The sequence below is a fragment of the Ixodes scapularis genome, unplaced genomic scaffold (genome assembly GCF_016920785.2).
Source record: "Ixodes scapularis isolate PalLabHiFi unplaced genomic scaffold, ASM1692078v2 PGA_scaffold1__304_contigs__length_218370807, whole genome shotgun sequence".
Classification (NCBI taxonomy): Eukaryota; Metazoa; Arthropoda; class Arachnida; order Ixodida; family Ixodidae; genus Ixodes; species Ixodes scapularis.
In genome coordinates, this window is record NW_024609846.1 from 94,168,588 (window position 1) to 94,194,697 (window position 26,110).

The 26,110-nt window shown below is 46.9% G+C and overlaps 1 protein-coding gene across 2 annotated transcripts; it reads left to right on the forward strand.

The window, feature by feature from the left end:
* Positions 1-1,977: 1,977 nt before the first annotated feature.
* Positions 1,978-24,253, forward strand: LOC8037945 (oxidation resistance protein 1; the record flags this gene model as incomplete). 2 transcript variants are annotated; one of them, XM_042290849.1, is given in 9 exon segments in its annotated part: positions 1,978-3,719; positions 4,704-4,730; positions 8,443-8,599; positions 9,338-9,632; positions 15,370-15,480; positions 17,744-17,896; positions 18,969-19,064; positions 20,014-20,087; positions 21,728-24,253. In XM_042290849.1, coding segments are annotated over 9 exon segments (2,791 nt in total), but the record flags the coding sequence as incomplete, so codon positions are not given.
* Between the last annotated feature and the right edge of the window lie 1,857 nt (positions 24,254-26,110).

Consider the following 26,110-nt stretch of genomic DNA (forward strand, 5'->3'; position numbering starts at 1 on the left):
GGCAAAGTTTCAGGCCCCCCCCCCCCCCCCCCTTACTGGTAATTGAAAACTTTCTGCATACGCCTTACAACAAAGGTTCAATGGTGGTTTCACTTACTGGCATGTGCTGAAAGCATCTTGAAATTGCATCTGAAAACAGCTGGTTCCTCGTTCAAATTTAGTGCGACACCATTTTAAAAGGTTTTGTAGTTTTTCAAAAGACTTGATTGTTTTCTTCAGAGTGTGCATGTTAACACATCATTTTTGTCCGGTGCTTTGGCCATATGTTTTACAATTTGTGTTACCAATATCTAATTTTTTTTGTCGGCAATCTTTTGGCAGTTTATGTTCATATTTTTGTTGTGGCATTAATTGTAGAACCTCTCTACAATAAAGTCAGCTTCTTTTTTTTTTAAACCTTCTTTAGATGGGCAATTTTATCTTTTATATACCAATATCTTCTCCGATATCAGTATGCCGAATTAGTGCTAGTACAAGCATACATGCATCAAATTTAATCACTATACTCATATTTTTGCTATTTCAGTCTTGACAGAAAGTATGGTGGAACCCCAGCAGAGGCCTTCCACCACACTTCCCATCAAGACTCAATGGTTTAATCTTTTCCATGGCAGTAGAGTATTTCTGGGGCTAGTAGGTAGCAATCAAGAGCTAGCTAAAAATAGCGCGTTCGTTTCACAGCACTCGTGCCCACATGTGCCTCCTCTCAACGTGGAGTGGGTTCGTTTCGGCCCGCACCCCACGAGTGGTTGCACTCTCAAAGTTTGTTTCAGCGCCGGTACCCCACGCATGCATGCACTCGCTGCACCGAGAAAGTAGAGCGTGCGCCAAAATGCAATCCCGTCGTGCCTCGCTCCGGCAGACGACGAGGGTTCCTTTGCCACGACGTGTCATTCGTACAGCGGAACGGAAAGGAAAAAATTGATTTTCTGATGTAAATCGTGTCCCGCGGGCAACGGAGTCAAACGCGAGCTTGAATTGTGAGTGTCTACTATTTCATGAAGAGAGCAATTGATAGCTCGTGCTTTATTTGCAAGTTTGTAGTCGCTCTGTTGCCGTGCAAACGCTCATACCAGTGTGTCAAAAAGCGCTCAGAACAAATACATTAGCGGCCCCCGAGATCTTTATCACCATGTGTATGCGAATGAAAAATTGAACATTTGTCGACGAAGTTCCCCCAGCAGAAACCTGCGACTGCCCAATACGCATCCGAGAAAGTATAGTGACTCTACCCGAGCCTTGAGTAACATCATAATGTTCAACATTTACCTACGTCACCGATCTTACATTGTTGTATTTTGTTTGAGAAAGCTCTCGTTCTCGATGCCCTCACCAAGGCTACGTGTAACCTGTAATCCACCTGTAACAATGATCGGAATTCCCACGAAACAAGTTGTTGAATATTTCAACAGGCCAGTTTTAAACCGTACCCTTTCAGTAGTTCACGGATAATACCATGCTCAAACAGATAAAAGTTCTGCGCAGACATCATCCTGAGTTTTCTCCAGTGTAAACGGTTATAAGAATTGAAAGATTGCAACTAGCTGCTTAGCGGTCAGCTGGTTGCGGAAATTTACGCCGTCTGCAAGTATCTCTACGACCACCGAGTTGCTGGAAGTCGTCGCAAATATAATCTACAGGTTGCGGCGACCAACGTTTATAGATAAATGTTGGCAGTGACTACACTCACGCATTCCCTGCCATCACATCAAACAGAAAGGCGCTAGTTTCGGTTTGAAGTCGGTACTCTTTTTACAACATAAATGGCGACTGCATCAGTCTGCACTACGTGCCGTTGGCAAGTTTGTTTGAGGCCAGTTCTTTGAGCGACACCCTGTGAGTGCGATGCATTCTGGAAGAGAACTCTAACAGTGCCAGTGCGTGTGAAACAAACTTGCTATAACCTAGATCAAAAAGGAAACGAACACCTGCTTTAAATGCGCATAAAAGTTACACCTTGTGGGTTTGCTTTTACAGGGACACGGCAGCAGTGGCCAAAACATCCGACCTGGTACTCGAGACCCCCTACAGGCCAGCAGACTACAAGCCCAGAGTCGAAGACCTCCTGCTGGATTTTCCAGGCAGTACATTACCACTCGATACCGGTCCCTCCTTGAGGGACGGTCTCGCTCCCGGTGACGTGGCAGGAGAGGTCGTCCAACCGACCGCGGTGGCACTCGAAGAAGCAAAAGTGGTCGTCACGTCCCCGCCGACCTCTCCGTCGCTCGAGGAAACCACCAAATCCTTGGAAGTGACGACAAAAGTGACTGCGGCCGGTGGTGTTGATGTCTTGGCCGAGGACAAAGCGTCGCGGAGCGACGAAGTCGTCTTGGGACGTGCCGAAGAACCGGTCGGCCAGGCGGCAGTTGTGGCGGGGCTTAGCGAGGGAGGGGCGGTCGGGACTTCATCGGAAGGGGCCAGTGTAGAGAGGGACGTGAAGGCGCGCCTCGGGGTCAAGCCTCGGAGTGAACAGACTTCGAGTGCGGTTGATGGCGGGGTGGGAAAGATGGAGGACAAGCAAGGTGAGCAGCCGGAGAAGCCTGCCTGTTTACAGGTCAACGAGCAAGCAGTTGGAGCAGCCAAAGAGCCGAGTCTGAAGACTGTGGAAGTCGTTCTTGAAGCGGTGGTTGAAGGGATGGCAAAGGAACGGGCAGAAAAGCTGGCAGAAAAGCTGGTTGGAAAGCTAGTAGAAAAGCCGGCTCGAAAGTCGGGAAAAAATGTGGCCGAAGAGATGGCGGAGAAGGCGATAGACGAGACGGCCGAAAAGGCAACAGTAAAGGAGGCCAGGGAGATGGCCGGTTGTACGGCCGAAAGCATACCGGAGGAGTCTGCGGAAAAGATGGCTGAAGAGGCGGCCGAAAAGGCGGCCGAAGAGGTGGCTGAGAAGGCGGCAGAGAAGGTGGCCGAGGAGGCGGCCGAGAAGGCGTCCAAGGAGGCGGCCGAGAAGGCGTCCAAGGAGGCGGCCAAGAAGGCGTCCAAGGAGGCGGCCGAGAAGGCGTCCGAGGAGGCGGCCAAAAAGGTGTCCGAGAAGGCAGTCGAAATGGCAGGTGATAAAGCGGTCGACGGTACGGCAAAGAAGGCGACAGAGGAAGCAGCCGTAAAGGAAGCCGAGCCGGTCGAGAGGCTGGCTGAAGAACCGACCGAGAAGCCGGTGGAGAAGTCAGTGGAGCAACCAGTCGATAAGACGACCGAGAAGGCCATCGAAAAGACTCCCGAAAGGACAACTCCGAAACGAGTCGGAGAAAAGCCTCCACCCCTGGAACGGAACGTCGAGACCGATCCTCTTCTCCACTCCAACCTCGAGATGCCCCCAGTCCGAACGACTCCGACGCTGAAGCTGGAGGCGGTAGAAACAGCGGAGCCAAGAAACTCGATGGAGCATGTGACGCTTCGGATGCGAGAATGGGCTTCGATGGAGACCGAGAAGAGCCAGGAGTCTGCTCACGAGCGGGTCCTCAAGCGTCTTTCAAACCCGATGGAATCTATCTCGTCCTACACGCATTCCATTTCCAAGATGATCGCGTCGTCGCCCAAGTCACTGGCGGACTTTTCGGCGGGCATCTTCGTCCGGGGCTCGGAAGAGGCGGCCGTCCCAAAGGAGGTGGCCGTCATTCCGCCGGGCGAGGACGAGCGGAGGCCGCCGTCGCGGACCGACAACGCCAACGTCTGGCTGAAGAACATGGTCGAAGAGAAGCCGGAGCTGTTTGCTGCCCTCGAAAGTGAGTTCCTTTGTTCTATTTTTTTTTTGCATTTTTAATATTGCAGCGTGGTATTATGTAGTCTCTTTCTGCTGTTACTAAGGATGCCTGAATCAGACACTGCTAACACTGCCTGGCTTTTTTTTTTTTTTTTCATGGATTACAGTGTTGCGAATCTCTATGCGAGATAGCCGAAAATGCAGGGAAGTGTCTCGTATATCACTAAGCAGTTTCTAGTTTATAATGAAAAACGAAAGTGCACCAAGAATCGGGACAACTAAAAGATGCTTTGTTTTTTCATTATAAATCAGTACCATCTGGCCCAGTTATTAACTCTCTCCAGCTTTAGTTTGTTACTATAGGCGTTTGTTTTTTAAGACTTTTTTTTTGTTTTCTTCCATAACAGTATATCCTCTAGTTTATCTATACACTTGAAAGTAAGGCTTGGGCTCACTAATGTGATGTACAGCATCGCTAATACTATATATGTGTATATATTGTTTGTTTTTGGTGAATAGTAACTTTGCACAGACGTCTTTTTGTCATACATCAACACATACGGTATGTTTTAGTAAATGGTAACTTTGTACAAATTTTTTTTTGTCACTCATGAACATATTGCTTGAATTCAGGTTCTAGGAGAAGGATTCTACATTTCTAGAGTGGGGTGATCTAAGTGTGGTAGCTGAAGCATCGCCTATTTTTCTCTCTCGAATTTTTATTTAATTTACATATGCGAGCTCATACAGTCCAACTGACCCATCAAATTCCAATCTAGCGACATTCAGCTCACCACGGTCACACTGACAGCCATTTTCTTATATCCCACCCGTTGGCGTTTTTTTTTTTTTTTATGACAGATAGCAGAACATGGTCACTAGATGGGTCTGATCAAGCTTAGAGCCGGCATTTTGTACCCGGCACGACTGGCATTGTGACTGCTAAAGATCACTAACCCCGTAAATCTTTGCTCATGCCTCAATCCTCGGATCACAACCTGTGCAGAGCTGGGCTTCTGTTTTGACGACCACGGTTAGTACTACCACTACTGTCAGCAGCCCTCATCCTTCAGCCTCTCTCTCTCTCTCTCTTTTTCTCTTCATTCTCACTCTCTTTCAGCATTTTATTTTCGTGGAGCCTGAAAAGGCTGCGATATGTTTTTTTTTGTTTTTTTACATCAAAACGCTGCCTTGCTGGCTGCTTGAAATGCGTGCTGCCATTGCGTACATACAGGGTGCGGCCGTAAAAACTTTCACATTTGGCACGCCTAACAAAAATCGAATTTCAAACTTACATACCTGAAATTGGGCACTCGAACGTCGTTTACTCCAAAGTTTTTTGCCTATTTTTTTCAGACGTCAACTCTGGAGTAGCGAATTATTAGAAAGATAACAAAAATGGCAGACGTGCATTTCCTATGGCCTATACCCGCCCGTTCGCCGTCTGCTATCCGGTTCGCGACGCCGCTCCCAGGTAGCGCACTGAACGCAAAAACGCGGGAAACGCCGCACGAGAGGCTGGTGTCGGGCGAGATAATCGCGATAAAATGTGATTTGAACGAAATATATGAACGATTGTTGAAATTACCTGTTTCAAGTCAAGCTCTGACAGATCGTCATGCAAGCAAGAAGACAACATGATGCGACAAGATAATTTATTTGCAGCTGCTCGTCTTGTTAACAATTGCAGGTCGCTCTCGAAGACAGCAAGGACCGCTTCAATAAGCTCCTCATTTTTCAACAGGCTCTCACGTTCACTGACTGTATTCTTCTTTTTGAAGTCTTCTCCACTCACAAAACGATCCGCCCAACTCAAAACAGTCGGGCGTAAAGGCGGGCGTTTATGAAATGCAGTGCGAAATTTTCGTTGTGCTGTGGCCACCGAGTTTCGCTCCATGTACCACTTGACTGCCTGGGAACACTCACTTGCCGGGTATTGCGGCATCGCAGGGCGGCGCGGAAAATATTTTAATAATAACTGCAGAAGATAATGCAACAAAAACAATAAATAGGAACAATCATGATGCCTCAGCAGCGGCACGCTTGATTATAAAGTTGAGCTTTCACCGGGAACGGACCCGTCAACAGATAACCAGACGACAAAGGAAGACACACGTTCGTCTGCTTTAGAAAGTATTTTTATTAAACGAGGGCGTCCGCCAGTTTCTAAATTTCAAGTAAAAAGGCATAATCGTTCACATATTCCGGTAAAATCACTTTTTATCGCGATTATCTCGCCCGATACCAGCCTTTCGTGCGGCGTTTCCCGCGTTTTTGCGTTCAGTGCGCCATCTGGGAGCGGCGTCGCGAATTAGATAGCAGACGGCGAACGGGCGGGTATAGGCCATAGGAAATGCATGTCTGCCATTTTTGTTATCTTTCTAATAATTCGCTACTCCAGAGTTGACGTCTGAAAAAAATAGGCAAAAAACTTTGGAATAAACGACGTTCGTGTGCCCAATTTCAGGTATTTACGTTTGAAATTCGTTTTTTCCTAGGCGTGCCAAATGTGAAAGTTTTTACGGCCGCACCCTGTACATCCCTTCATTTCTACCTGCCTCCGCTTTTCATTACCTCCAGCTTGATTTTGCTTTGCGCATTTCCGTTTGCTGATTGTATGTCTGCCTTTGCAGTGAGAAAAAGAAAGCATTGTTTCAAAGCTTTTTTGTTGTATCGAAAGCTGCTGTAAGTAAAGTTTAATGCATTTTGTGCTTGTTCCGCTCTTTGTTTGTGGAGCCTCTAAACGGTGAGTCTGCTTAGGCAGCGGGCGGGCTTTCGCGATTTTACAATCTTTGTGGTGGTGGGTGTGTCCTATCTTGGAGCAATAATCTTTTTTTTTGTGCATTTGTGTAGACTTTATTAAATAGACCTTTACCAAAAATGAATGCGATTTAGTTGTGACAGTACTATATCTTGCATCTCCTTATGCATGGCAGCAATGTGATTACATGCATGGAAATAGGTGCTAGTTGTGTTTTTTCTTCTTACCACTCTGCCCCCAAGTTTTGAGCATGATGGTGAATGGTGCAAGACAGTTCTGAAATTTTTTTACACTTAAATGCTTGGTAAGCCTTTTTGCCTACAAAAGAATACCATTCGACTTGCTGCGTCCTGACCTCTCTAAAACCGGCTCAAACATTTTCAAATGGTCCCCCCAATTCATTGCATTGAAGGTTTACTGTACTGATGAGAAGAGTCCTTCAATCCCCTGTGTTAGCTCGAAATGAGACCTTGACTCGGCTAACAAAGCTGGGTGGAACTTAATCTTGCCATTATGGTTGTGGTGTTGCCATTAGTTTGTTAATTATGATGCTACATGCACTACTAGATGGCATTTGTTTTTGGAAAGGGTTAATTGTGATGGAAGCCACAGTATGTGCACTTGTGCTAGACCTCTGTACCAATGGCTAGGATATTAGTTTTTCTAATCAACACGCATAGCAGCTTACTAAACTGCCCACCTGTGAAGCTGCCTCTCTTAGGTATTCTATTTATAATTCCATTTTGTTTGTGAAGAGAGTTTAGCAGCATCTTGGTCTTTCCTTACAACACCTGTACCATTTATTCCAAATGCTCGCTGAAGCTTGTACCCAGATTTTGTAGGGCCGATTTAGCTTGGTTATGCTAGCTTAATCTCAATTAGGTAAGTGTTAGTTACATAACTATTTTACTTTACTAGCTCTTCTGTTGGTTTTGCTATGTAAGGTTTTGCTGCCTAAGAGTTCTACATAAGGTTTTTCTACCTAGGGTTTTTCTACCTAAAGCTATGCTACCTAGGTTTGCTGCCTGTCATAATATCCGGAGATATAGCCCACCTGAAAGCAAAAGCAAATTGGGTGAAAATATGGAGTGAACTAACTTTCAGTGTGTGATCAAAAAGAGTTGAAAAAAATGCTAGTTTTAAACTTTGTGACCTGCAAAACTTGTGATTGGAAGGGCAATGAACCAAAAACTGTCCTTCCCGGTCCGCAGTGTTCGCTTGTTTCCCGTTGTGGCTAAGTAACACCATTTCTGCTGAAGTGACCAATGGCCAAGGCCCTGCAATTACTAGAAGTGGGGCATCTTTCGGCGCTTCATAAAAATAGCAAATCCTGCCAAAATTAGGGGTGGTTTATCCTTCGGAGGTGGGGCATCCCTCGGGATATTCAAGGTAGGATTCGCTGCCTAATGTTTTGCTAAGTAATGATTTGCTACCTAAAGATTTTCTACCTAAGGATGTTCTACCCAACAGTTTTCTGCCTAAGGATTTGCTACTTAAAGTTTTGCCACCTAAGGTTTTGCCGCCTAAGGTTTTGCCACACAGGGTTTGCTAGTTAAGGTCATGCTGGCTGTGCTCCTGCTAGTCAAAAATCCACTAGCCAAGGTTCTACTAATGAAGGTTTATTAGGTCAGGTGGGATTATATTAATAGCTGTGGTTAGCTTAGGCTATGCTGATTACTTAAGCTGGAGCTAGGAATTGGTTTACTTTGAATTATTTGAGATTAAGTAGGCTTGATTGCCGTAGCCATGGGGGTAGGTTGAGTAATACTGCACAGAAAGAGGAATAGCCGTCGTTGCACAGATCATACCAACATCTCCACACAAAAAAAATTAAAGAGGTATGTAGGTTAAGCAACATGCAAAGCAGAGTTTTTGCCCTCAAGGATGAGGCATTGCCTGGGAACAGAGGTTCAGCAAGTGCATCAGTGTGGCAGTCTACGGCACGACGGGAGTTAATGTGGACATGCCTGGCAATCTTGCACAGAGCTGGTACCGAGGCCGGCACAGTCATCGGAGGCTCCGCTGCTCTACCTCTGCCTGCGCATGGGCAAGCCACTGCACAAGAGGCTTCCGCGGTCCGCCAGTACCCGGGGAAAATACCGGCTGCGGCCCCAGTACTGGTTCGGCATACCGCGCACCCGGTCAGTGGTCCCTTGCGATCCTCGCAGAAAGCGCTTCTGTGACCCTTTCCTTCCGTTCTTGCTTGCATGTTTTGCGATAATTTTTTCATTCTTTTGACAGGAAAGTGTGTCATTTCGATTACGATCGCCGCGACAGCTTTTGATCAAACTGCGATTGTAACGCTACATAACGACTCTAGAACTAAATAAGAGGCTACAGAGTGCTACAAGCTGAATTTTTTCTTGCGTTTTTATTCCTAGAGTCGCAAACTACACTAACACCACTTCGGTTTTGCTGGTATATTTTTTGGGGGACCTGTTCCTGCGAGCCTGAATATGAATGTCATATTTCTTACCTGCAAATTAAAACTGAAATTGTATTCTTTTTAAGCATCATTTTTAAGTGTATTGTTACATAGAATCTTTTGTAGAGTTGAAATATGCTTCTAATCCTGGTACAGACATTTAAATTAGTGATGTACCGAAGAATTTCTCCCGGAGAAATTGTCTTTACTAGTGCAGGGGGGTCTGTACAGTACTACTAGTAGCCCCTTAATTGGTTACCAATGGAAATCTGATAAGGCCCATTCTTATAATAGTGTTGTACGACTATGTCATAAGATACGGCTGTGAGTCAATGGCACATCTGTTCTTTGTAAAAACCGCTTCTCGAATAGAGTGATCGCACCGGCCGGTCTTGCTATACCACTGCCACCACGATGCCTCGAGAAAGACTTAACCTTTCCGTATGTGCGACAGGGTGGACGAGCTTTACTACTTCCTGGAGAGATGGGCACCATCGGTCTACGGTGACGTCCACCGAGCCGACCTCTCCCTTCGGGGCTTCGAGAGCTTGCCGGACTCCGGCGACGAAGAAGAAGAGGGAGACGGCGAAGTGCCGGCGGGCGAAGACGGCGGGACGCCAGACGCTGGAACCAAGGTCGGCCACTCCGTGATCGGGAAGAAGGGCGGAGCCCTGCGTTTCTTCAAGTTCTTCGACGGCAGCACCGCCCCGGTCGCGCTGGGTCCCAACGCTTCTCCCGGCGACTGGGAGGCGAGTGGTTTTCCTTTGGCGCTCATTTCGTCGTAGACAATGGGGATGGTGTTTGGCTTGCCAGCATAGGGCGGTTGGCCGTTTGACCGCATAACTGGTAAAGGCTCGCTCCGTTTCATACTTCCGTAATGTACACCGCTGCCAACGGTGCCGGTGTGAGCTTGTGTCGTGGTTTATATTCCCTTGTGCGTTACAGTCTCTTGTAACCGCTTAAAACACTGGCGCCACCTATTGGGTAGATCTGGAACGTTTCCTACCTTCGAGTATGTTTCGTAATGTTTTACGCACCATTCTCTCGCCAGGGGCTTAAAATAATTTTGACGATGTTACAAGCGGCTATTTTTCAGAGTCATAGATGTTGCGTAGATTTGATCTCTCAAATACCGCCCAACTTTTCTGTCTGGTTTTGTGTAGGTTTGGAAGTGTTCCAGGGTCACTTGTAGAAAATTGTTGCTATCTATAAAGAGGTAATTCGGTATTGCGTCGAAAGGGACCCCAAGCGTCGTCATTGATTGCCGGGTGAAAATCTAGCGATTACCGCAACGATTAATTTTATAGCCACGGGCTTGCTTGGCTTCGTTGCTACCAACGTTTTGTATGTAAAACTTGGCCAGGGCAGAAAATGTGTCTTGTCAATTAACAAGCTGTTTGACACGTGGCTCGCACTAGCTCTTATCATCACCGTTTATTGAACCTGAAACGTTCGAAATGGGGAAGGAAACAAAATGTATGGAAAAAAATATGGCGTATGGGAAGAAATCGCCTGGAATTGTTATTAGCAATGACAGGCATACCTTTTTTTTTTGTTTCTTCTCTAGTCAAGTACGATCGGCGGAACAGTGTTCGGTAGATCGACACGGATAAAGTTGGAAAAACAAATGCACTCGGCTGGCGGTTTGGTCGTTGCTTTTGCTGAGAACGCGTTTAGCCGCCAACATGTAGACGACGAAAAAGCAAAGGGTGCGCGCATCCGGCGCGCGATCGGTCATGCGTCCGGCCGCGCGTGGACGGCGTGAACATTCGCGTGGACATGGACGACGAAGAAGAGGCGGGAAGGGCATCCCGGCGCCGCCGGTCGCCGGTCCCTGCCCCGGTCTTTGTGGCCTCATCTAAATGCCCTTCTCTTCCGCTGGGAGAAGGCCTTCCGCATGCCGCGCCGCCGGGAGAGTCACGTGAGTCGTGACGTCACGCGGCGCCGAACCTTTGGCGCGAATGCGGAAATTTGCGGGGGGGACGGATGCTGTGGTTCGCCGAGCCCCGACAGTGCTCGGAAGTTCCGCGAGGGTTAGTGTTTGCTCCGTTAAGTGCGCTCCTCGTCGGGCTCTGCTGCACTGCGGAGAAGCGACATCCGCGGGGTGGACACCGCCGCGCTCCTGCGCGTCTCGCTTCGCCTCGCTACAGCGGTGTGTGTGAGGGAAAGCGCTGCTCCAGAGCGGCCGGGATAATGCACGCGCGCGCGCGTCGGGCATTAGAATAATCGTAATAAAATAATGAAAAAGAGAGCTTAGTGAATGTTGGCATGGTAACTCTGCCTTGCAGTGGTACTTTCAAAATATATCCCCAGCTAATGTTCAGGAACAAATATTAAACAATGATATGTGTCCTAATAAGCTGTGTGTGACATCATTGACCATGTTTCTTGCTTGTTTTTCATTTGAGATTTTCGGAATGATACCTTCGGCCGAGCGTGTATAAACGGTAATGGGTTAAGAACTTTACGGATGCCCCACTTCCAGCGTGCACTCTTTGCCATTAGCCATGCTTTGGCTGAATGTACGATGAAGTGTCATCAAAGCCAAGTGCTTACCAACTTGGACTACCTTAGTGCCTTTTGTGATGTGTGGAATTACATTTCGAAAGCATTTATTTTTATTTAACCGAAGAATTGCGCAGTCTTATTTCGGCCTTTATAACTTGAGCAAAGCATCTTAACTTTCACTTTCTTACGAGCTTTGATTTCCTTGGCATATTTTCAAAGCTGTCTTTTAGTGAAGTTTAGAATTGTGCAGCTTAATTTCATGCCTTGTAACTCGTAGCATTTAGTTTGCTGCACAAAGTTGTTTTGTTCTAACATTATTTCAGCAGAACATTTTTGGTTTACCCTTGATTCCATGCTTTAAGTTACAATTTGCACATGGCTGTGCTATGTCGTTTATCAATCGGCATGTGCTTTGGAAGTGGCTACCGTAGTGGGATTTTTCTGACATCTCTGTTGCCATTCCTGGCTTTTATGTGCAACTAAAAAGCCAGTAAAGCATTTGGAAGAATTAAATTGTGTGCTCTGCAATGAATACAGGTTTCACAGGACTGTAAACACAGATGTCTTTTAGCTGGACGGGCCAACAAACAAATCTTGAGGCAGAATAGACAGGGAAACAGACGAGAAAGTAAATGTTTATGCTTTAAAAGGGCTTGTTTGACTGCTCCAAGATAAACCGTTGGTCACTCCAAAGGGTACTCCTAAACGACTTGGAAAACTTGTATTGCACCGTAGAAGAAGCAAGCAATTCAAAATTGTTTTATTTATCATTACAGAAGCTCAGTCAAATGGCAGGGTTTTTCATTTTGGAATTTGTTGAATTGTTTTGAGTAACATTTTTTTTGCTTACGGTATTTCTTTTTTGTCATACTTCTTTTATTGTACAAGCTGGGGCTGTAAGGACTAACACATTTGGTATGCCTTGCAAAATACGAATTCTAAACGTACATACCTGAAATTGGGCACGCAAACATAGTTTCACCAGAAGTTTCATGTCTGTTTTTTTTTAGTGCTCGATTCTGAGGTAGTGAAATATTAAAAATAAAGCAAAATTGGAGGCTTTACATTTCCCATGTCCTATAGCAGGCTGTTCTTTGTAAGCACACTGGTTTGTCAGCTCACTCTTGGGTGGCTTGCTGAACACAAGGACGCAAAAAACCAATAGCAGAGGCCGGCGATGAGCGAGATAATTGCGATAAATTATACTTTTAATGAAATATATGAACATAGACCACCTGAGAGCAAGTTTACTAACCAGCATGCAGACAACTAACATTCAGTGCAGGGCATTGTAAAAGTCACGGCCGCTGTTTCTGCTCTATTTTAACGTTTTTCCACCTTTGACTTGAGCTGTGAGAAGAAGACTTAAAACTTTCTGCAAAACTATGTTCGCACGTCGAACTACAGGAGTGTACGTTTGGAATTCGGATTTCGCTAGGGGCATAAGCGCCAACTACGGGGGGGCAGTGGGGCTCGTGCCCCCCCCCGGACGGCTTCACGGGGGGGGCAGAGCCCCCCCCCGGCCCCGGCCCGGGATTTTTTTTAAAGAGCTTGGCTTGGGTCTGCGCCCATCGACAGTGGACTGTTGGCCGTCCTGACTGGCAGCTATTTCACAGGGCCCTGTTTATTCCCGCTTCTTATTTCCTTTCAGGCTTTTAAATGGTGGATCTCGGGACAGTGACAGGTCAGACATTCAGTGGAAAATTCCCCTCAGACGGAGTTAGATGCGCGGAATATGTTGTCTGAATGAACAGCTGAAGTGCCCGCTTCAGCTATGACAGGCTAAAAAAAGTCTTGAAAGCGTCGCGACATCTCTGTCGGTTTTTAGACAACAAAAATGCTTCTGAGAATAGGAAGCATCCCCGACACAGTGAGTCAGTGACTGATTCTGCAGACCTGCTCGCCAAGAAAAAAATTTTAATTTCTTGCGCGTCTACAAATGAATGCCCTTTCGGCCAAGAAAATATTGTACACATTTTTGATTGGTCAGTGAAGGGCTTTACTACCAGTCTTGTCACCGAACAGCGACTCGAATACTCGTCCAGAAAACAACTTTTGGCGGAAAAATTTGTAACCCCAGCTTCGCACAAGGTATAGTGGTATCAAATGGTCTTTGCTACCGTCTGAGAATTATTTTTGGCCCTCTTAAAATTGAAGTCAGTCGTATAATTAAAGCTTCTTGTGCCACCATTACCCCACTCTCCCCTGCTGCATGTGTTAACAAAATAAACAAAACATGACAATAAAATACACACCAGAAGCCAAATAACAGCATCGCAAAACACAACAAAAACAAAGGGACACTGCTTTGAACCAAAAGCCTGTGGGGAAGAGAGCGATTGGGCCTTCGGAGTCTCTACGAAGGCCAACTTTGGGGAAAGAATAATCATCATGCCCGATACGTGTTCCTTTTGTCATTTTTAAAACGTTTGTATGGACAGTGCGGCGCTAGGCGGCACAATCCGCTCCCCTTTTCCGTTTTATTCTGAATAGGCTTCACGAACATTCCCAGGGAAGGCATTCATACATATACGCCGCAAACAGTCAGTAGAATAGCAAGTGCTTGATCACTTCCTTTGAGGCAAGGTCACCGGAGCTTATTACCTGTGGAAACTATTTTATATTAACTCCCTGGGTTGAGGCTTATTTGACAAAGAGACGGAAGCAACTGAAGGATCGTGATTGGAGTCCCGGAATAACGAGCGGGGCCAAGCGAAGTTCAATTGAAACTTAAACCGTGAGCCGACACGAACACCGCAAATGGAAACCTAAACTCAGAACCCATTGACATTCTTGAAACGTAAGCCGTTCTCATAGGAAGTCGACTCGCCCAGTTCCGACTCGGCTAAGAACGTGACAGTTCGTCCGGTATCCTGTGTAAAAATTAAGACGAATGGCTCTCCGATGGGTCCCTGCGTTGAAAAGCGAAGTCCAGCTCGTCAAAAAGTGATTACACGAGGCGGTGCACCGAAAGGAACGAGCATCCCGGACAGCAAGGTCGCCGCGTGGGGAGCGTGCCTCCAGGCGGAGAGTGCGCGTAGACAAGCCCTGCCGACGGCAACTTGTGTCTGCTAGCGATCAAAGGATTAACACTTTTGGTGCGCCTGCGTATCCACTCGGGGAGTTTGGTACTATATGGGCATCTCAAAATACACTTTACACACAAAATGGCCCGCAAAATTTAGATCCTTGGTGCAACAAGTAGGAATATTCCTGAAATACGTGTTTTACTGGTCACATTTATGCAACAAAATTTTAGACCCGAACTACCCCTGCAGAAAAAAAAAAAGATTCGCTTTTTTGTACTGGTAGTTTAGTCTTGCAATATGTTTGCATAAATGTGGCCAGTAAAACACGTATTCAGAGAAATTTCTACTGGATACGTCAAACCGCTGAAGTTTCCGGGTCATTCTTTTGCGGAGCGTCTTATTTGGGGACACCAGGTAGTTAGCTGTCACAATGTCCGTGTCCGTTTGTTTATGTCCTTGTCCCTTTTTCTCCAGTCTCGGGTTTACCAAAATGCTCGGTAAAGGCTCCGACTGCTGCAGGTGACCCTTATGGGGAGAACCCACGGAACAAATAAAACAAGAACCTTCTCCTCCTCTCCCCCCCCCCCCCCCCCCGCAGCCTCCCCCCCCCCCCCCCCCTTTTTTTTTTTTTTGAGCCACATTCCGGGTCTGCCCCCCCCGGGAAAATGGAAACTCTACGCCGCTGGCTAGGGGTGCCGAATGCTTTAGTCCTTACAGCCGCATCCTGTACGTTGGCAGCACAGATCGAATGGGGGCCTCCCCTCTCGTAATTAATTTCCATTGTTTCTCCAGCTGTTTTTGCAGGAAACATCCGTATGCTAGCGTTGTAAAGGCTGTGTCTATGATCTCGAACAGCTGCTAGGGAGAGAGGGGGGTGAGGGGGCTATAATACAGAATGATTACATTCTTTTACTGATTATTAATCTCTGTTCCCGTTCTTTCTCTCAAGGTGGTGTCAATGAGCGAAGCACAAAGGGAGTCTCCCCTCGACCTGATTGAACTTCCCTTGCCAGAGTTGCTAGACTCCACTGAGATTTTCACTGAGGACCACCGCAGAAAGGTGGGTGTTTTTTGCACTTCCTGCCGCCACTCGGGCCCATACATTACGGATGTTTTCCGGCGCAGCCAGTACGAATAGTCTGTCGACGAGTTTCAGAAACTTGCTTCAACCCGATAGTGGTGAAGGCCAAATTTGACCGTTTCGGCTGGTGCGAAAATTGCACCAGGCTTGACAATCACATTGCCTTTTGGCTGCGAGGGATAGAGGACAAAAAACTGATTGTGTGTTTGTGTTAGCGGACTGTTCCGCGCTCTGTTTGTGCCGCCGGCTTGTACATTTTGTGGAACGTTACGAATACTTGAATGTGACAAATAAATGAAAAGAATTTGATGCTTTCATTGCTAAACGTGCTACAGGCAGCTAAAGAAAAGCTCCGTCCTTGTTAATTTTCCCGTTGTGCTCTGCCTCCGAGTAGCTAAAGGAACTTTGCTCGTGGCAGCTTTCACAACGCATACAGCTTACATCCTTGCATGGAGCTGCAATGTGTAGAGTTCTGCGTGCTCCTGAGTAAAGAGATGAATACATTTTTTTTTTTTACACATAACAAATAGCAGAAGGCATTTTACTAGCCTATTTTATTGGTGGCAGCTTTGGCAGGTAATAAGCCCTTGCTCAACCCGACTCTCACACGTAACACCACTGCGGTGATGCTCCTGTTGCCACTGCGCATGTCCAGATGCCTCTTTTCTCCTGGGTCTGGTTCCCGCAGTGCCCACACCCGGTCCGGGCCGATATGGGCTTGTTTATGAACAGAAGAATTCTGCTGTATAGGTTAATGGTTATACAACTGCGACACATTTATTGACCGACGGCATTATTGTAGCGCTCCATTTTCATACAAATGGGACCGATTGCGGTCAAAGCCATTATACTTCCTTTTCGAGTTGCATGATGAAAACTAGGTCATTTCGTGCTGGTGATGCGTCATGGCATACTTACTTTTTTATGTGTGCAATGATGTTGCGAGTGAATCGTGAAATGCTGTCGATTTGCGTAGGTTTTTACTTACCTGTTTGCGACTGAATGTGTAGTGTGTACCATCACAAGTGCTCCACAGCTGTTTATGGCCGCGCACAAGAAAAAGCTCAGTATTGTATTTACTCGCATAATGAAAGCAGCCCCCACAGCGGCCATCAAAATTTGGACATTTTTTTCCCCTTCACGTAATGAAGGCACCTTCAATTTTCGCCTTTGCGAGTCTCTAACTGCGTTCAACTTGGCTGTCCACCAGGCCCGTTAAGCCAATTTTTTTTTTGCCACCATGCGAACAGGACAAGTCAAACCAAGCCACTCTTGTAATGGCTGCAAATGCGTAGTTATGGAAGTGATTAACCATGAAACCGTGTGGTGGGCGCACCTAACGAAGCTGGGGTTGAGGAATTAATTGCCCAGCCTCAGACATGCTTCGTCCATCGGATGCATTGATGTCAACAAACACTCCGTCATCTCTGGTCCGCTTTCGCACAGTGAAATCGTGAAAGTGGTTAGGCCTAAGAACGGTTGCGTCGCTCTCCGTGCTGAGCTCCATAGGGCACTTTTTCCTAGGCAAAAGGCACGCTGAAAGTGCCTTAAAAAAGGTTTGCAGTTTATAGAGCACGGTTACTGTGGCATGCCCACGACCAGCCGCAGGCGCTCTTCCAGCCCTGAAGACGTGCCACGGTACCCTGCCGTGTCATATTGGCACCTAAAACGACATTTGCGCGAAGTGTGTAAATGCACAAGCTTTACCCCGCGTAATAAACGCACCCCCCAAGTAAGTGTCAATTTTTTGGAGAAAAAAGTGTGTTCTTTATGTGAGTAAATATGGTCAGTGCTGTTGTTGGCAACATTGTCTTTGCATTGACCACTGACTGGGACTCCAAAGGCGTAGCCACTACCATCGAATCCATCCATTCATTGGGGTTCCCTGAGTGTCTCCATAGTCGCCGACGAGATGAGGACGGCGGGGAGATCCTTCAGTTTTCCCCCTCTTTAATCTGAGCTTCCTACCCTTGATGGCACTTCAGCGTCCCATGAACCTCGAGCATGCACACACAGCCGGGGTATGTTAAAGGGTGGTGAGCTTGTGCAGGAAGCCAAGTGTCAAATAGAGATGCCCTGCCATTCTCGTCGCGTTGGCGACCATGGGCTAGGTGGCGCAAGTTACCACCCCATTCAAAGGGTTTTGCCACCACCGTCCATCCGTCTGTCCGTCCACCGACCGGGACTCGTGAGTGTGGCCTCGGGCGTGTCCTGACCGTAGTCTTTGTCACGACGTACGCAGCTGAGCAAGGAGCTGCCCGCCAGGGCCGAGAGCTACTCGTGGGCGCTGGTGTACAGCACGCTGAAACACGGCTTCAGCCTCAAGACCCTCTACCGAGAGATGCTGAAGGTGGAGACTCCAATCATCCTCGCCATCTTGGACACTGAAGGCGCCGTGAGTTTCTTTTCTACAAGTTGCAGACGGTTGTGAGAGGACTAAAGGGAATACTCAAAGAAAGTACAACTGAAGGAATGAAGCACTTGCTAAAACACCCAAGCACCCTTAACTGCAATTAAGTGTGACTGGGATAAGACCTGGCAGCAGTTGAAGGTGCCCAACGGGCATCCTAAACCGCATTAAAGATAGCTTTAAGAAGGGCCATAATACAAAAAACTTTTCCATGAAAAAAAAAAAAAAAAAGTTGCTATAAATACTTTGTTATGCACAATTTATGTGGAAAATGTCTGTAGTCCAAACTAACTTTACGAGCTGCACCTGACGCTTACGTGGAGCTTTCGGACGAAGAAAAATGCTATGCTCGCCCTGTCGCAACGTTCGACATTCAGTGATGAGCAAGTGTTGCGTTTTGAGCAACAATAAAAAAAATTATCATTGGCTTGTGAAGTAATTTTAACGGAAAATTGTTATACGGGGCAAACGAAGACGTCTGTGCATGTGGTACGAGACACTGGCAGGTGGTGAAGGACACCAGAGAGCCGTACAAGAAACCGGGTTGTGAAGGACACTTCGTCATAATGTGCTGCAGGTTTTACACTAATTTTTACTCTAACAAGCTTTGCAACTGTTTTTACGAGTTTTCGTAGCCATACAGCTTGAGCCTAGATGCTTCCAGCACTTCGCTAGCTTGTTTTTAAGCGGATAAAGAGCTACCTTTCTGTTTCATAATTTGGGGACTTTTTTTCTGCAACATCTATTTCGGAGGAAAAATCAAATTCCGTGCGGGCGGCATAGAAAGAAAATTTGTTATGCCGTGGCCTGTTGCTAATTCACGACATACCCCCCGTTTCACGAGATGTGGCTATTTTTCTTAGGACACCTTAAGTGGCACTTTCCTGTAAAAATCGTTTGCTTACATAATTTGCAAATAATTTTGGCATGAAAGGGTTGAGGAGAACCCCGAAGTCTTTTGGGGTGGCAGCCTATGTGGAATTTAATGTGGTTTTCGGCACCCTCAGTGACACCTCTTGGTCGCCAGGGGCTGATGCACGGGGTTTCTGCACCGCAGGTGTTTGGAGCGCTGTCGTCCTGTTCGCTGAAGATGAGCGACCACTTCTACGGCACGGGGGAGTCGTTCCTCTTCTCTTTCTTCCCCGAGTTCAAGGTGAGTGTTCACGTGTACCAGAAGACCAACCTCCTAAACCCTGCACTGACAAGTCCGAAGTCCTGCTGCAATTGGTGCTGACGATTGTAGTGTTCCTCGTATTTTTTAGATGCTTTTGATTTACACGTACAGCTAGTCGCTGACTGATTTTTCGGACGCCGATAATTCGGACTTGTTCGATATTTCGGTCCTAAAGGAGGAACCGTGAGGCACCCGACGAAATTGTGCATATTCACAATCAATGTTCCAGACAGCTCGAAGTCCGAAAGTTTGATTTTTCGAACAAAATCGTTGTGAGCTATCAGCTGAAAACACCACCAAGAAGCAGCCATTTTGGATTCCATGGTGGCTGCACATGGATTGGCTGCACATAGATTGGCTTGGTTTGGCTGCACTGCTTGAGTATTGCTAAGTCCTACCTCTAAATGACGCTGTGCAACTTTTTTTTTCTCTAGCTGCGCATCATTATCATCATCATCATTGTTCCCGTTATGCTTTGTTCATTCGCCATCGCAGTCATGGACTTGCGCCTCTCATTTTGGTCTTGTCTTGGTGAATCATTTGTTTGGACTACGCTGGCCTGGACATCATTGTCCCATCTGTTCTTCCGCCGCCGCGATGTGTTGCCAAGAAGTGCAGAAAGCCCTCGACCAAACACTGGAAAAGAAGGCACCGATTCTCAAGCTAATAGGAAGTTGCTGAACGCAAACGGAGGCGTAACTTGAAGCAAGGCACTGTTTATGGCTTTTTTAAGCCCTCTTAGACGAAATAAAAGCAAGTTTTTTAATCTGCTCATTTTTCTAACTGCTCTATTTTCGGACGTCTTGTGGGTCCCTGCGAAGTTTGAAAAATCGGTCTGCGACTCTGTTGTGCATATAAAAATCTCGTGCCTCTTATTTCTGAATTAGTTTGTTATTAATGAACAACCCTCCTTTTCTGCATGTTGCAGGTCTACCGCTGGGCCGGTGACAACGGTTACTTTATCAAGGGCAACGCAGACTCCTTGGCATTTGGAGCAGGAGAGTGAGTCTTCTTTTCACTACATTTTGACACTGAGCAACAACAGCAGCTTTTAGTTCAATTCGTTTCACCAGAGGGACACTGCAGTAGACTGCTTATTGAGTTTGCACTCAAAGACTAGATCACATATTTGCATTTTAAGTGCAATCACCTGTTTTGACTGCTCGTAACCCCTTAAAGGGGTCATGAAACGATATTGGGTTGGAATGTTTGTGACTTTACAAAGACGTACTAGTCCTAGTCTGACTCAAGTGTACTTGAACAGACCGCCACTGATTCAGAAGCTTCTTGGTCGCGGTGAAATTGCGAAAATAAAAAGGGTCCATTTCTTTGTCTTGCCTTCGTAAAGCTTGACGACGTGATTGTGGGATCGAAACCACCCGCTTGACGACAGTCGAGCGCGACTTAAGGATTAGGCACGAGGGGGAACTGCATTGGGGGGGGCACTTGAATTCAGCTCGTAACAATCAGTGCCTCAACTGACACTCGGGTAGTGCTCGCTTGCTGAGCCTGGAGCTCAGCAAGCGTTTTCTATTTTGCCGACTCCACCGCGTGGCTATGATTAACGTTGGCGGGATAGGATAGGCACCAGGCCACGTGGTCGCTTGTTCTGGCTCCGAGTGAAGGCGAGGAACAATGCTCGTATTTCTCTAATTTATTTGCTGACTGCCATTGCTTAGGAAAAAAAAGAAAAACTAATACATACAAGTTTACTCAGTTATTAACGTTAGGGGATTGATTCTGAGTGTACTGTAGAATACCGTTGTCACAGTTATTCAATTCTGTGATAACTGTGCATCTGCCCATTCCACACTGCGTGCCCACCGCCAAAATTCGAAACATCTGAAAAAATATCCACAGTACATATGTAAAGTGAATGACCTCGCATGCTCCCATCCCATATTTTTTCGCGATTATCTTCAAAGTTTGAGTGGGCTCGGTATTTTATGATAGTATTTTGCAAAAGTAGAAAAATCGTTTCATGGCTTTCATTGTGTATTTAACGGGCTCAGCGGGCATCAGATGGGGCAGTATTTCTCACGACCCATCAGCTAATTAACTCAAATTACTTAATGAACTTTGCAAAAGATATTCAGATATTTTGTGATGTTTTTTTAATGTTTGTAGGCAATTCAAAAAGTGTACGCACGAAGAACGCCTCATAATTGAAATGCAAGAGTGACATACTCATGTCAGTCACCCCTTTGTCTCGGCAGCGCATGGTTGGTGGAAGCGTCGACCGGACGCTGCTTAGGTGACGACAGAGTGCCAGTGACTCCTCTCTTCATTATTTAGTTCGCCGCACCCTAAACAATTGGGTGTACTTCTATGCCCGCACTTTTCGAACTGTAGACAAATGTGCGAAGTCTTGTGGATGAATGTCTCAAAGACTGTTGCCTTTTCGGAAATTATATAAATTGGTCTATCCATTAGAAGTGACTGTCTTTAAAACTGCAATGGGAACACGACTCGTGAAACCTACAACACTTGAAGGTCATTAGGCAATTTTAGTGAGCTGACGGATCGTGAGGTATATTGCCGCATTGTAATCTGTCGCACGCGATTTCAATGCAGTAGGTCGCACTCAAATGCAAATTTGTAAGGATGTGTGGAGCATAATCTGTCGGGATCGTCTTTTGCAGTGGTCAGTTCGGGCTGTGGCTAGATGGCGACCTGTTCCACGGACGCAGCCGCCGCTGCAAGACCTACATGAACGACGTGCTGTCCACCAAGGAGGACTTTGTGGTCAAGGCACTCGAAGCCTGGGGCTTTGTCTGAGCTGCCCCCTCTCTCTCTCCCTCTCTCCTCCCCCTTCCCTAGTTTTTACAATGGTTGCCGCAAAGTGGACCAAACTTGCGCCCCGCCCTCATTACCGCGTGCTAGTTTTGCTTGGGTTCCGTCGTGTCGTTTTGTTCCGATCACAACCGCCGCGACTCTTTTTGTTGCACGGCGAAGAAGCTTGCTGAAGTTGCATTCTGGGGCGGCCGATCGTCGATGAACCAATCTTTTATGGGTCAACCATTAATTGGCCAGTCGTCAATGGACCAGTCACCAAAGGGCTGATCTTTGATGTACAGATCACCAATGGGCATATCACGATCGGCCGGTCCGTGCACCGTGTGGAGGCGCACGATCGGAGGAGGGTGTTTTGGAAACCGACCGGGGAAGGAAGAAACAACCGGGTTTTGAGTGCAATTCATTGCGGTTCCTTGCGGAACGGAACTTTTGGGAACAAGCTTTCTCCCACTTTTATTTATTTATTGTGTTTGAGAAAGAAAAGAAACAAACTACTTCGTTTTTCTGTGATATCGTTGTCATAGACAATCCTTGTTGATATAATTGTGTCTTCCTTGTTTTACTTTGCGTTTAGATTTTCTTGTCCTCCGGTGTCTTTTTGGGGCGTCGACCCGTGTGCAGCGTTGCTCTCGATGGACAATCGCGGGATAACCGTAAAAAAAAAAAAAGTCCCGTGGCTTTTTGGGGAGAGCGAGAAGCGGAGAGAGCGCGCGGAAGACGGCTTTGTACGAAGTCTTGGGCGCGTCACCGACAAATCTTTGTTAGGTCCTCGTAGCGGAGGAGAAAAATAACAAAAAAGAATTTAAAGTTTGCGTGTGTCTTTTGTAGCCAGCAGACGACAGCGCTGTCGTAGGGCAACCACCCGTAAACTCGCGCAGTAAACGGCAAACGAGAAAAATAAAACGACGCAAAGTAACAAATTTTGGGCGGAGAAGGGAGTCGTGGCGCCCTTTTTTCCGACCCAGAACACTTGTCAGCCAAATGCGACACATTGTAAAAGGTAAAAGGAAAAGGAGAAAAAAAAAGATACTGCGAGGTTTTTGTCTAGACTGGTTTCAACGTCTGACCGTAGCGATAAAAAAAAAAAATGTTGTCTTAGCTTTAGAGGCGGCCAACAACCGTTGCGTCCGCTTGGCAGACTGTCTCCGCACGGGGTGGCGTTGTTGGCTCGTTGAAGGCAGCAAAAACGTAGACGGCGGCTGGTTTTGTGCAATCCTCCGCGGCACGCCGTTCAGTTGTTTGGCGCGGGAATTTGAGTCGTTCGAAAGTCCGACGCCCGTTGCCGTTTTGTCGACGACGCGTCGGAGAATTGCGCAGGACTGGAGGAGCTTCAGAATCTCGACGTGTGCGCTGCCAGTGTTGTTTTGTCCGCCCACGCTCAGTTCCACATCGAGTGGAATAAGAAGGGAAGGCTACGAATGTTTGGCGGTAGCTTTGGCAGGTCCACTTAGGGTGAAAGCGCGTCCTATATCTGCCATAGTCATTTTATGTAGAAGGTTCTGAAACATCTTCGGTACCCCAAAGGTCTATGCTGGCTTTACGAGCTTGCTACAACTTTAAATATGGTATGGCAAATTCTTTTTTGGATTGTTAGGTATTCCACGTCTATATAACAAAAATACCAACATAGAGAAAATTAAAAGGAAAACGGACTTTACTGTCAGTCTACTAAAATTGGAATATGGTAAACTTGTAGGCTACATTGCGTTACAGCGTACTAAATGAAATAGATTTTATTAGAGCTCCCACCTTTTTTCTTGGTTTGGTGAATCATCATCGATATTGAGAGGCTCTGCCTTGTCTTTGCACCTTCCAAAGCCATTCAATCGCGCTCGTAGCCGCCTCTACATATTCCATTTGGCGTGAAACCGGGTATGGGAGCTCGTGCGGATGCCTGCCACGGTGATGCGGTTTGGGGTGGCTCTGTTTGTGAACAACACTTAAGAGACAAAAAAAAAATAATACTACACAAACTGCAAAAGTGTTTAGGTTTTCTGTATATACTGTACAGTTTTTTTCCTCTTATGTTTTGTTGAGGAAGTAAGAGTTACGTTCAGTATAAAGTGTGTACCGTGTGTGTATAGAGTTTTAAACAAAGGAGTTTCCTTTCTCTCGGGTGCGCGGAATTTGCCGACCTGCTCCCCCCTCTCCCTCCTTTATTCACCCTTTTCTTTGGGGAGAGGTTTCCCCTCGAATCCCTCGAGGGCGTTTTGTAGCGAGTTTTCCCTCAACCGCGCATTTAGACAACCGTTGCGTTCCTTTTTGGGCAGTAGTGCAGGAAGTTTTAGTTTAGCCACTGCTGCTTTGTGTGTTTGTTGTACTGTAAAGAGGTGTCGCGATCATTCTTTGAAAATAAAGCCAGTGATATTAGATTTTGCGCCTGTGACTTTGCCCGAAGAACCCGGCGTTCCGTTCAGCAGACTGCGAGCGTGGCGTTCGGAGAACGCCACTGTGGGGATGGTTGAAGTCCTTTTACAGTTTTCGGTGATGTACGGCATCTTGGTAGACACCGCTGGCGTTGGCACTGGTTGAAGGTCTGCGAAGATGTTCCTCAGGTTTGTGGCGTGGTGGATGGCACTCCGACCCAGGTGGTGTTGGCTTCCGCGACGGCTCTCGACCCAACAGGCCTCGCCACCCTGGCAGATGCAGTCATTGAAGTTACCTGTTGCGTGTGGGTTGCCAGTTATGCCGGGAATGGACAAAGTCCTTGCAGAGCAATTTATGTGAGGACACCCAAGAAAATTGACACCAAATTTCGGCGACGGCTTGGAACCTTTTGGGGAGCACGAGGCCAGCCCAGCCGTGCTCAAGGGCAGAACGTTCGGAGCAGTCGCCGAAATCTGACATTGGTTGTCTCGGATGTCCTCACTTGAATTACTGTGGGAGGACATTGTCCATTCCCCACAGCACCAAGACTGCCTTCTTGGCAAACTTTGAACACAGCTGCTTGCAACCTGCCCGTCGAAGTGAACAATAGAGCCGGGAATGAGTCTTCGACCGGTGCGTCTGGTGTCCCTTTCCACCCATGCATGAAAAGAGGTCGCGAAGTGGTCCCAAAGTGGCAACAGATGTCGCAGAAGCCGGAGTGTCGCGCCGTCGGATGTCACTATCTCGACGGTTGGCGCTAGGAGTCCCGGCAAAAGTATGAGCGAACGAGAGTTGCCGTCATCGCGGAGTCCCAACTCTTGGCTGGCGAAGCTTCCGTGAACTGTCGAGCTGGAAGACAACTTTCAGCGGAACACCGCTGCTGCCGTCTGCCTCCAGTTTCGCTGCCGGTGACGCGACACTTCTGCGATGTCATTGGGTGGCAATTGAGGGGCCTTTTCTTGGGACACTAAGCACATCGGTCCGAGACTCGTTGCAGGCACCGTAATATTAAGCATGAATCGAAAGCAAACAGAAAAACGTGTGGCCTTAGATTAGGGCGAGTTGGTTTTGCATATCGAAGAATTAAAAACGGCGCGAAGAAGACTAAAGAGAATGGGGGACGTAGACAGATGGAGCGCCGACTCTCAACTCAACTTTATTGAAAAACACAAAAATCACTGTGAATAAATAGGATACAATTCTTATCACCTTGTCATGCACTATGACTGTCAAACTGTGCAATTAGGCTAGAGTGTTGCGCCTGTCCTGAGTGACATGGGTCTTGTAGTAACAAGTCTTTCGTTACATATATGATTACCTGGTGGTGTTCTGACATAGTTCCGTTAGAAAGGCGAGGTCCTAAATAAAACGTTGCCGTAAAATTCCAAGATGCCCCACCCCCGAAAGATAGCCCACCCCTATTTTTGGCTCTGTTTGCTATATTTTTTTAAACACCGAAAGATAGCCCATTCCTATTAATCGCAGTGCTGGGATCAGCGATGGCCTCGGCGTAAATGCGGCTAGTTAACTATGGTAGGATATATGCGAACATTGCTGACTGGGAAGTACAGATATCTGCTTTGTTGCCAGAAGGGACATGACCTTAAAGTAGCAATTTTTTTTTTACTTTCCTTGATTGTACATTGAAAGTTGGCCCACCCCATATTTTCACGTGATTTGCTCTTGATGTTAGGTGGGCTATTTTTCGGGATTTTACGGTAGAGGTATTCAGGTGAAGCTCGGGGAAGGGGAAGGGGGGGGGAGGAGGAGGAGGGAGGAGGAAGAAGGAGGGGGGGGGAGGGGAGGGGGTTAAAATTTACACAAGAACCGATAGGTGGGAGCCTACAGTTCCTAGACAAAGC